The 12,678-nt window shown below is 45.7% G+C and overlaps 1 protein-coding gene across 2 annotated transcripts in view; it reads left to right on the forward strand.

The window, feature by feature from the left end:
- The window catches only part of CFAP74 (cilia and flagella associated protein 74), a 70,991-nt gene extending 68,998 nt beyond the window's left edge, over positions 1 to 1,993 (forward strand). For both annotated transcript variants that reach the window (XM_048518467.1, XM_048518468.1), the window contains exon 39: positions 1,478 to 1,993. In XM_048518467.1, the coding sequence (XP_048374424.1) occupies positions 1,478 to 1,576 (99 nt within the window). In that variant the 3' untranslated portion in view covers positions 1,577 to 1,993. The remainder of the gene's footprint in view (positions 1 to 1,477) is intronic.
- Positions 1,994 to 12,678: the final 10,685 nt, after the last annotated feature.

Here is a 12,678-nt window from a genome sequence, read left to right on the forward strand (position 1 = left end):
ACTTCCCAGAAAGCTCTTTGCAGTTAAGCACTCAGAAGCACAGGAAACTGAATGTGCAAAATACAGTTAATGTGTGAACCAGGGTTCCCCAACATGAAGTCAAGTCCAACAGTACTTCCTCTTGGCACTCGCCAAGATTTTCAGGAAATGAATGGGGCCATTCTGAAACAGAACTTGTCATTGGCTTTCCTCTTTCAAATGAGGAATATTTCCACTGGAGAGTTAAGAGGAATGGTAAGCCGCTGGGTTTTCCTTAGCAAGTTTGTGGTTTCATTCTCCTTGATATTTTCCTTCTTCATAAAAGGTGTAAAGAGGGAAGCATTCCTCTCAGCTCTGCCTCTTGGGGCTACCATTTTGGGTTCAGCTCCACCCCCTGTAGCAGCCATTTTGGAGCAGTGTTCACCATCTCTCATAAAATTCCAAAGGGGCCCACATGCTCACAAAGGTTCCCCCATTATGTAGACAAAACCCTCCAGCAATTTCTCACATGCTGCTTCCTTTACGCCCCCCCCCACCCAATACCAGCTAGTTTCACTTCCATCCTATGGTGGCTATCTGCCAGGTGGCCCAGCTAGAATCCAGGGCATCTGAATTCCACAGCTCATATAGACAGTAAGGACGAAGGAAACAAAGCACAGTTGAGAGCCGGGATTCTTGGTAATACAAGGAGATTGGATATTCTAGGTTTATCCAGGTTTCATCCATGAGATTATTAATGGCAGAGGGCCTCTTAAAAGGATACATCGGATTGCTCACCACCACCAGTTTTGATTTTACCTCAAAGGTTTATATCTTGCCTTTCTGTCACAAAATGCGCATACGAGACAGTTCACAATGTCAGATTAAACTGGCCATTGTGGGTTTTCCAGGCTGCGTGGCCGTGGTCTAGTAGTTTTTGCGCCTAACGTTTCACCCGCCTCTATGGCTGCCCTCTTCAGAGGCATGTCGCGGCAAGGTGGGTTAGAGACAGCTGAAGCAAAATAAAATACTTCTTCACACAATCTGTAATTCAGTTGTGGAATTCACTATCACGGGATGTACTGTCAGGACCAAGCAAATCAGTACAGGATGGGTCCATTGATCGCTACTGGCTATAATGACTAAATGAAACCTTCATGGTCAGAGGCAGTATACCTTTGAAAACGATTATGGGATGGTGACAGTAGGGAGAGGCTTTGGCCCGTTGTGGTGGGCTGTGGCCGTTTTGCCAAACAGGCTGTCTGAGCATACGGGTCTCCAGAGGCGTAGCTCCAAGGGAGCCGGGGGGAGCACTCCGCACTGGGTGTGTGCCCCTGTGGGGGTGTGGCGAGGGTGTTCCAGGGGCATGGCAGGGGCGTTCCAGGGTGGGGGGTGGAGGACGCACTAGTGCACTGGGTGCTTTTCCCCCTTGCTATGCCTCTGTGGGTCTCTGATCTGATCCAAAAGAGCTTTTCCTGTGTCCTTATCCCTGATACACTCCTCTGTATTGCCTTTGCAGCCTACTCAGCTCATGACGGGAACAGCCACGCTGATCCTGAAAGGGGACGTTAAAGAAGTTTACAGTGTCTACTTCATAAGCCGGATTGTGATCAAGTGACTTCCCCCAGATGAGCAGCAGTTGAGATGCCTCGTCTCCAGAAAGACGGAAATCTATCGTTTTGAAAATGGGATCATCCTCACAAATGTCCCAAGAATATCCAGAACCAAAACAAGGGATCACAGATTTTTTTTGGAGGGGGACCAAACTCCAGGTAATTATACACATTCCTTCATGGCCATTAGCAAAATGTGGTCCTCAAAGACACAGTGCATAACAAGAAAAATGGCAGGGAGGTGGATTGAGTGGATTTGAATCCGGCAAGTCAGCCGTTGCAGAGTGCACAAGGAAACACAGCGCACCACACCACAAATGTATAAAACCCACAACTACTAGTCAACAGTACATGTTACATCCGCCTTGAAGAAGGCCTGTATGTTTGGAATAAAACTCTATATAGACAGAGACATTTTAAAATAGTTTGTACTTTTCCCAAAGCTGGTTGAAAAATTATTTTTAAAAGAAAAAGAAAACAGGAGATCTGTCATCTTTTGGTCTACCTTCCTACACAGGAGGGTCGGTCAGCTCTATGCCCAGTTCCTGGTATTTAGACGAGACCTGGCCAAGCCTATATTGCGGCCTGCCTTCAGTTGTCTTGATAAACCATGGTTTGTGCAACCAAGTCTGGTTAGCGTGCCAGAAATAAGTAATCAATCGCAGTTTGGGTGCAAATGCTGGTTTCTCTGCATCTTGCCTTCTCCCCTGTCACCCTATCAGGAAGGACACCTTTCCTGTACTGTTGTTTGTGTGGCCGGATAGCTGCACAGGGCAATGGTACACTGGTTGGTGAATTCATAAGTTAGAACAGGGGTAGGAAACCTTTAACACTCAACGAGCCATTTGGACCCGTTTTCCACGGGAAAAGAAAACACTTGGAGCCGCAAATAATTTTTTACATTTAAAATAAAGATAACACTATATATATAAGGTTTTTTTACCTTTTACTCCTCTCATTCTGAGAAGCGTATGGATGCGCTCGCCCTGCTGCCTGCAGGGCGGGCAAGGATGAAGCCGGCGGCTCGGCCTTGCCGGCCGCCGGGAAAGCGCCCGCCCCACTCCAACGGGGCAGGCAAGAGGGGAAGCCCGTGGCGCGGCCCAGCCGACCGTGGGCAGTTGGTGCACCTGCCCTGCTGCCTGCAGGGCGTGCAAGGATGGGGCCGGCAGCTCAGCTCGTGGAGCCACAGTGCAAGGGCAGAAGAGCCGCATGCGGCTCTCGAGCCGCAGGTTCCCTACCCCTGAGTTAGAAGAACATAGTGTGGTTAACAAACCAGCTACAAAGCCATGTCTGAAGCCCTGCTTCATTGCCAACCATGAAACCCTTGTTTTTCGAAGTGCCTGCAATTAGACTTACCAACTCTTCAAGGTTTGATCAGGCCACAGTTTGAATGCAGCCACTTCCAGAACACAGGCATTAGTACCCCAGAATCACATAAAGTTCCGGGTCTGAGCTGCATCCCCCAACACTAACTTCTTTAGTAACGGACAGCAACATGCATTTCTTTTTTGTATTTTTTCCCCTGGAAGTTCAGCTGATGAGGTTATTCAAGGCATTTTATAAACACATGTCAATCATTGTGAAGGGCAGAAAATTGCTGTTTATCTTTGTGGGCTGATCATCTGGCAGAACATTCCATCCTTGCCCTTGTGCCAATGAGATTTGTTCCCGGGTGATAATTGCACACCTCCGGTGGTGTAATAAAGGGCAATAATTATACTGCGAGAGCCTAAACTGCCCAGTGTGTAGCCTCCGCATGCAGATGCCGGGTAACCATCAGTTATTACTATAAATGTGGATTACGCAGGACATTTTGTAACGTCTGCACGTCTTTACACAGCATGCTGGTCGCATCAGCAGGAAGGGTGGCCCAATGCAAATCAGACACCAATCAGATTGTCTCGGATGATCCTCAAAGCGGGATTTTGTGTTTGAGTGTGTATAAATATTGTCACTAACTCTGAACTTGGCTCAAGGACGCGGACCAAAAATCCTGCACAATGGGGCCAAGTAAGAACGTAAGAACATAAGAACTAGCCTGCTGGATCAGACCAGAGTCCATCTAGTCCAGCACTCTACTACTCGCAGTGGCCCACCAGGTGCCTTTGGGAGCTCACATGCAGGATGTGAAAGCAATGGCCTTCTGCTGCTGCTGCTCCCGAGCACCTAGTAGGGAAAGGGGTGGTGTACAGAAAGGGGTGGTGTTCCTACCAATGCCTGAGTTTTACAGGGGAAAAATCCCCAAATTTTAAAAAGATGCACTTAAAAAAGCAGACATAAAGACAAGCATATATATCACAATGTCAAAACCCCAAATCCTGATTGGAATCTTGGGAGATCATGATTAGTATTATGGGGTTGCTTAGCAACCCCATGCACCCAAGTGGTGACATGGTATTTCCCCTCCTCACCAGTTGCTCACGGGTTCTTCCAAAGACCCACACTGACTCAAAACAATTTTTTAGGACAACTGTTCACTGAGAAGAAAATTAAGCCTATGTATTTAAATCCCACACTCTTTTCCATGAGCTCAGGGCTGCACATTTAGTTCTCCTCATCTGCTTGAATCCTCTTAACAACCACATAAGGTAAATTAGGCTGAAAGAGAATGACTGGGCCAGAGTTAACCAGCAAGCTTCATGGTCCAGTGGAGAACTGAACCGGTATCACCCTATTTTCAGTTTAGCATGCTGTCCACTACCCTGCAGTGATAATCTGAGCAGCAGACACCAAGCAAGTGAGATCAAGTAAAGCACAGCACACATTAGTCCGGGAAAATTGTGGTTTGGCTCATTTAACCCTCAAATCAGATGAACTGAACAAAAAAGAGAGAAGAAAGCAAGAGAGCCTGCAGCTGCTTCTTTGAAAATCCACGTTGGCATTTGCTATCGCTTCAGTGGTTGGAAACTACGCTTCTAGCTATTGGTTTGGCCGTGGGTGCAGGCGTGGCATGTTTATAAACATTCCAACTTCTCGGAGGTTGAAGCAAACTGTCGGCTTATCTAAGAGAGGGAGAGACAGGGCTGTGTGTTGCTGGTGAGAAATGTGTGTGCAATAAGAGCTTTGTGGGGTGGATGTTGTAAGTTTATGTTTGTGTGTATGAATGGAAGAGTGGGCAAGTTTGGAAGGGGAGTGGACCTTGAGAAGATTTGATCAAATCCTTACGTCAGTGAGGCTCTGCATACAGGATTAGAGGCCTGGGAAGGAAACAGAGGTGTTCTGGCCTAAACCAGAATGAAAGCAGGGAAGATCTGAAGATAAAAGAAAAGCCCTGATGCATTTAGGATAGGAATGGCAATGGCATATGGCTTTTAAAGAGCAGAATGGCATATAATATAGGCCAGGAGCCCCCAACCCTTTTCAGTCTAGGGACACCTTAGGAATCATGACACAGTGGGGTAGGTGCAACCACAAAATGGCTGCCACAGGAGGTGAAGCCAGTTACAAAATGGCGGCCATGGCTTACCTTCAGTCACACAGGGAAGATCCATGTGCTACGGTGGCAGCTGCTGGGATAGCATTTAGAAAACTGCACAGCCAATCAAATCTCCAGTGGCCCGTCAGGAGCCTTGCTGGACAGAAATGCCAGGAGACCCTGTCTACAAACACTTGGTGGACACCAGTAAATGTGCTGGCAGTTGCCATGGTTCCCACAAGCACAATGTTGGGGACCACGGATAACACCCCAAAGGAAGTGAGCGGAGGGGTTTGCCTGGAACGTTGGTTGCTAGGTAGGACTTAAAGCACCATTGAGGCCCAATCTCTCCAGGATAATTCTGAAGGGCCACTCCAAAGAGTAATCATGTCACCCCAGGAAAGAACTGTAAGTCGTACCCTGAAGGTGGAACGCACTTGCATGAATGAAGTTGTGGGCTAGTGAATTCAAGACACAAGGAAGGAAGACCAGGAGGCGCCAGAGAAGTTTGACGGAGTCAGACCCAACTGGAGAATCGGCTAGAAACAAGCTTATGTGATGTCACCTGATACAAATCTTTTCCATTCTTAAAAGAGCAGATTTGGGAAGCGAATTAGAAAATTCTTTTTCTTTTCTCATGGGGAAAAATAAGCTGTCGTTAATCACCTCAAGGATTACTACAGTTATATTCAAGTTTAGTAGAGCCTTAGAACACACGCACACACCCAAGCTTTTCAGAGTCACAGCTCTTTTCCTTATGCCTCAAAGGTAGTGGCATAGTGCCAATGGAGTGGGGGCATGATGCCCCAGGCAGCGCCGTGGTGGGGGCATGGCCGGACCGTGGGGGGGGGCGTTTTGGGGTGTTCTGTGGGTGGGGGCAGGCGGCGCCGCGGCAGGAGCACAGAGTGAGCTTTGCCTTTTGCCTCTGGAGAGTTTATACCCTAAAACTCTTGTTGGTTTGTAAGGTGCTACTGAACTAGAATGTAACTGCAGGCCGACAGCTACCATTTGAAACTGTCCTCAGGGGTTACTAGTTACTGTTCTGGATTTCAGTGTCAAGATTTTAGAGGAGAATTGCCAATATCCCTGTGGCAAAGTACTGGCTGCTTGGAATGTTGGGAGAAGAAGAGAAAGCGACAGTGCTGTTTTGCGAGCAGCTGTTGCAAGGCCAGCAGAACATCAGCCCATCCTGGGGCAGTGACGTCTGTAGGTTTATCATGCATTGCATCTGAAGGCATACTTTTGTCTATCCTGAATCTAATTTGGCTACTCCAAATCCTAATACAAAAATAGGAGGGGGAAAAACATCCACTTAGGGTCTAGATCAGTGAAACGGTATGAGCAATTTGCTAGCATTTTCGGCCCCACACCTCATGTTGAGATATGCACATCCAGATAGATGAAACACTACAAAAAAGCAATCTTGAAATTATGACTTTTGGGCATGGTATGTCATCGATGCACAGGAGCACATGTGAGCATCCTTCTCACAGCACATAACAAAGGACCTTGATGCAGTGTAAATACAATTGCCTCAAGTTGATTTTGTTTGGACTGTTTTCTTCAGTACCCACAGGTACATCAGTAACACAGAGGGTGGAACCAGGTACAAATACACTCAAATCTGTGGCAAGCGGGCAACCATCCCGTTCCAGAAATAATGTTAGCAATGCTAGTAAAACTGGAGTCATGGAATGCAGCAAAATGAGAAATTCCAGAATGGTAAAGGGTCAGAACAAGAAAAAATCTACTCTCCTCCTTGGTTATCATGTGGGCTTGTGGGTATGCGTATATTGGCTACTCAAAAAAAAGGCAACACAACAAAAATGTCAATCTTTGGATCCTGACTTTAGTTTTGCTTTTTCCTGGGTGCGTCTTACTCTGAGTCAATGTGGTGTAGTGGTTAAGAGTAGGTGGATTCTAATCTGGAGAACCGGGTTTGATTCCACACTCCTCCACCTGAGAGGCAGAGGCTTATCTGGTGAGTCAGATGTGTTTCCGCACTCCTACATTCCTGCTGGGTGATCTTGGACTAGTCACAGTTCTTCGGAACTCTCTCAGCCTCACCTGCCTTACAAGGTGTCTGTTGCAGGGAGAGGAAGGGAAAGGAGCTTGTAAGACACCTTGAATCTCCTTACAGGAGAGAAAAGTGGGGTATCAATCTAAACTCTTCTTCTTCTGAACACGTGACCCTTTTTTCTAGATGTAATACCTCTTTTTATTTTTTAAAAAACATGTGTAATAAAAGCCACACTGTTCAGTCTCTGTCCAGAGCACATTTGCCCGGTTGCATCAGAGGAGTTAATATCATATTAGATCAACAAGAAAAGATGTAAAAAGGGGAGGAAAAACAAATTAATTCCGGCCCCTTATCCTTGTCCTGTTAATCGCTAGCAGATCCTTGCAAGTGGATGTAAAACAGTGTTTCTTGAACTAGGCAGTATCCAGGGTCAGGCTTTACGTGCTTCGAGTAGAAGCATGGGACAGCTATATTTCCACAGAGCCCCTGGCTTTCCCTATCTCAAGATCACCATGGAAAAAGCCCCGTAGCACTGAACTGCTTTAGGGTGAGAGGTCACTGTTAGTATCAGCCTCTTGGCTGCATTCAAATCTCGATGGTATCTCCTATAATGGAACACAGGCACAAAAATCAGAGGTGTAATGTGGATTCGGAGTGTTTTGTAACCGTAAAGCTAATAATTGCAGGCTGGGCTTGGGAAGGAGGCCAGGACCTAGATAAAGTGGTGGAAATCAGCTGCCTAAGGAGGCAGAGGCGTATCTAGGAAAAATGTAGCCCAGTGCAAATTCTGAGTCCCCACCCACCCCAGTATGGGCTGCCGCCCTCCCCCACCATGACCAAACAATGTGTTTTTTTGCACCAGGTCTTGAAGTCAGTATATGGACCTGGGGGGGAATGAGGAGGGGTGTGGGGGTGATTTTCCACCACCCACATGACTAAATGGCTGCAGCCTGGGGGCATTTGACCCCATATGTCCCCCTGGGCCCCTGTAGGGAGGTGGTGAATTCCTCTTCACTGGTAATCTTCAAGTATCAGCTGGACACATTCTTTTCTTTGAGGTGCTTGTAACATATACAAGCACTTAGTCTTATACAGTGAATTGAGTGGCTGTCTCTCTCAAGCTCCCTGGGAGGACTTTCATGGCAGAGTGGTCTCCCAGATCCTAATCCAGCCCTCGAAGCACCATCCAGGCTCTGGAGCTGCATGTGTACCTTTGTCCCAGTAGCTTTGCAGCAATTTGAAATCTGTTTTGCTCCGAGTGCAGCCTTGCCTCATTAGGTCTGCACAGCACTTCCTCCATTCCACCATAACAGATTAAAAAACACAGAAATAAATGCTGGCAAATAAATCCTTATGCGGGGGGGGGGGGATCTGAACACGGCAAGAATGTAAAATATTAGGAATAAAGCACGCAACCGATCCTTATCGTTAAGGTCATTGGTGGCTTGGGGCAGGGACCTCTTCCCGTACTGAAGGGCCTTCTCCTTCACCGTCTAATCTGCTGGTTAAGATCCTAATTCCAAATGCTACTTCCCACTTCCCTGCAGAGGAGACACAGGCCGACTGCAACTAGAGAACTAGGGTATTTTCAGAAGTGGAATCTCCCCTTTGGAACCCCCTTGGTGGTTTTAATTTCTGATTCTAATACAGGTGGATTTTATCCATCGTATTCAACCCACTTTTCCACTCAGTATTGTCCACTACCCCTTGTTACTATGGCCTGTGTCCCACATGGTTTTTGCATACGCCGGTTCTGTGATTCCTGTTCAAACCTTTTCGGAGTTTTCTGGGGAAGCTGGATGGATCACATCTTCTGTGGTGATGGCATTTTGCTGTTAATTCTGAAGATTTGTTTTGACAGAAATCTGTAAATAAATGTACATTTAAAAAAATCTGTAGTTCTGTGAAGAATGCATTTTTTTGCCGTTTTTCTATCAATGCATGTAGTGTGTGTGAGTGTGCAAATAATCTGGAGAAATTAAAAACTGAGGTAAAGGGTGCTTGTTCTAATTCTGGAATGAATTTTAGAAATGTTCCTTGTTTATCCAGGATTAAACAAGTGGAACGTGGCACGTAGTGAAACTCCAGAGCAATATTGGACTGAAACCAAAGACATGCATTCATCCGTAGTGTAGTTTCCTCTGGATTTGAGAGCCATGGAGATTTGTGTGGGTGCTGTAACTTTTGTTTTACTTACAGATAAACAGATAAACTTAATGAAGCGAAATGCATACCTGTAAACTGATAACATAGCTGCTAATCCTGCATTGCAGCAGCACAAGACATGGATTCCTTTCTTCTTTAGTTGAGTAGCTAAAAATCTGTAGACTTTATGCATGCACTACATTCCCCAGGGCTATTTGCTTGTGGGTTTTTCCTTCAGTTTTTTTTGTTTACACCTAGCATTCTTGTGCTGCAGAGTATTCCTAGCTCAGCCAACTCACTTTGCCCACGCACCACTTCCTTATTCTCTCCATGCAACCTCTGTTTGGGGACACTACCTGCCGTCTGTGGTCTAGCATTAATTCACTAGATCATGTAAGTTTTATGCCAATTTCACCATGAAAATAAACAACAAACAGTCCTTTTGATCCTTCTGAAGTGATGGCCAGGAGAGTGGGAGAAACTGTTGTTGTGTGGGCCGGGGAAGGCAGGGAGGAATGAAAAAACCAAAGGAAGCTAAACACCTGGTGATCCCCTTCGCCCCCCCCCCGCCCCCCCTGCAAAGGGAAAGGGGAAAGTCACACTTTCAGAGCTTTCAGAAACCATGGATATTCTCTAATCTAAGAGCGTGGTGACTTCTGAAGAAAAGGGAAATATGTGCATATCCAAGAACCTAACCCAAACTGAATGTATTCTCAGGCCAAAAATGAACCCAAGTTCACTAATCACCTATCTCTAGATGGGAACAACAAACTGACTCCAAACTGTATCTCTGCTCTTTCCCATCAACTGGTGGCTGTCAACTTCCAACTTTTGATCAATGTTTCATTCCAGGGACTGGAGGGAGATTCCCAGCAATAAAGGCAAATCAATATGTTTTTATTAAACCCCTTACTCTCTCAATCCACAATCCAACAGTTGTAATGAAAACATGGGCAAAAGCACAATATGCAAAGTCAACTGGCTAAAAGGCAGGTGATTGATTACCTGCAGAAACAAAAAAACCACCTTGTAGTGAAGAATTAGGAATGAGGATTATGCAGTATATGTTACATAATACCATTTATTGGCTGAATACCAGCCCCGAGCTGTCCCAGTAGAGGTTGAAAGACTTGACTGAGCACTAGGAGTCAGCTTACTTTACAAAGGGCAGATATTCTGAATTGTCACTTCTACTCCTGCCCATATCCTGCCACGTAGGAAAGAGGGAAAACATTAGAATTATTTTCCAAGAATTTGCTGACAGAGCTCTCCACCCTACCCCATGTACTCACTGGAGCAGAGATCAGAGGTCTCACTCTGTTGAAATGTATAAAAGGAAAAACAAACGATGCAGGACATGCAAAGTATTTGATTAGGTAGGGGAAAAGGCAATAATGTCTTCCTTTCTTCTCCAAGTGTCATATTTTTAGAGTTCAATTCTGAACAGAATTAGCAGTCCTCTGCCATTTCCAAGTGAATGCCTGCCATGGATGGGGAATTCCACATTTTGCTGAAGGGAGACAGAAATCCTACATTCACAAACACGGAGGCAACAGTAAATCTGTTGCTCTTTCCCCCTCCCCCACCTGTTGGATATTTCTTTTTATAGATGTGTTGAGTTACTATTGAGCAATTCCCTTCTAGCCCCCAATTGGCTCCTGACCCCATGAAACAACAAGTTACACCAGGTTCCCTTTGTGTATAATAGGGGCTGATTTCTGGTTTGCTGCTTTTCTGTGGCTTAGCCGGAGCCACCTGTGGTTTTGGCTGCCAAGAGTGTGGAATAACTTTTGCTTTCAGTGAGCTGAGGTGTTTTGAGGAACTATCAGGCCATTAGGAAATTCAGTAACTGATGTGGGTTGATCTCCATGCTGAGAAATCTTAAATGCTTCAATTGCCAGTCATTCCCCCTTTCGACTCTTACGCGGCTTGGTTATGACTTCATTGTTAGTCAGAGGAAAGAAAGTAATAGCACTGTAAATTCCCACTGCTTTCCCAAGTGATATGCAGACAGGATTTAACTGGTTCCTTCCAGGTAGCAAGAGCAAACCACCCTGTCTTGGTCTGTCAAATCCTTTTCTTCAATTTGTTCCTTCCTCTATTTATCCTTCCCTCAGGGGAACAAAGTTTGGCCAGGGAATTTTGGGACTGTCTTAGCTTAGGTTAGCTTGATCTCAGCCATCTATGCACATGTGGTTTCCTTCACATTGAACATACATTCCCTAAGGGTATGATTCTCAGTTACACACACGTTCTCCTTCTTCTGAACTCACTATGCTTTCAGACCAGAGAATCCCCACAGTTTCGGACATCTGTTAAAGTGTGACTTTTTCTTTCCGTTTGCAGGGGAAGTGAAGGAGATCACAGTGCATCAAGCTTTCTTTGGTTTTCTCAGCCCCCCTTCCCCCTGCCTTCCCCTGCAATAGCAGTTTCTTCCACTCTTTGGGAAACCATTTCAAAATGATCAAAAAAAGCTTCATTTTAAAAATAATTAATGCTGAAGGTCTATTGCTGCAGAGACCCTTGAAATTGACATGGTATAGCAAAATAGCTCAGACCAAAGATGGCACCCCCCAAAAAAAAACTGATAGCAGACAACTTCCCCAAATGGAGGTTGCACGAAAAGAACAAGGCACCGGGGAAACTAGCAGAATGGCAAATGTCTTGGCAAGGGACACTTTGCAGAGGGAGAATCCCTGTAGAAACAAAAAACTGTGGGAAACCTCCACTGTGAACCAAACAGCTGTGGCGTAAACAGCGCATGCAGAAATGGCACTCTTCTGCATGATAACACAAGAATTGGGAAGTCTTAAATAACACTCAAAGGCAACAGATTAAAAACTATAACTTCCGCATATACAGGTGGAAGCGGAGAACAGCCACTGACATATGCTTTGATTCCCAAAGCAAACTTTTCAGAAGACTGGCCTGGAAAAAAGAGGTTGGATCTGTGTTGAAGAAAAACAACAGCTTGCACTTTTCTGCAACGTGGCTGCACAAGAGTAGATACGGTTCTATGACAGGAAGATCGAACATTTCTTTTAAAAGAGAGCCGTGGCTCACTGGCAGCAGATGTTGGACAGGAACAGGGGTTTATACTTAAAACTTAAACACAGAGCCAATCTTGCTGCCCTTAACTTTTGAGTTCCACCCATTTTCGACAAGCTTGTTATTCCTTGAAAGGGGCTGGAGAATGGACAACCAAGGGCTGGAGAGGACGCAGAACCAAAAGGCCGTAACAATAAATATCTATCTATATCATAAATGGCACTCAGCAGGGCTAGGAAGCCAAACAGGATTGGTACTTGGATGGGAGACCTCCAGTGAAGACCAGGATTGCTATGCAGAGGCAGGCGTTATACAAACCACCTCTGAACGTCTATTGTCTTCAAAACCTCATGAGGTGGAACTTCATGGGGTTGCCATGAGTTGGTACACTTTAGCTCAGCCTCTTCTGAATGTCCGGACATCAGGTTATGGGCTCTTTGGGTCTTGCCTGGTGACTAGAAAACAAAGACTTTGCAAGT

Source organism: Sphaerodactylus townsendi, linkage group LG16, assembly GCF_021028975.2.
Source record: "Sphaerodactylus townsendi isolate TG3544 linkage group LG16, MPM_Stown_v2.3, whole genome shotgun sequence".
Classification (NCBI taxonomy): Eukaryota; Metazoa; Chordata; class Lepidosauria; order Squamata; family Sphaerodactylidae; genus Sphaerodactylus; species Sphaerodactylus townsendi.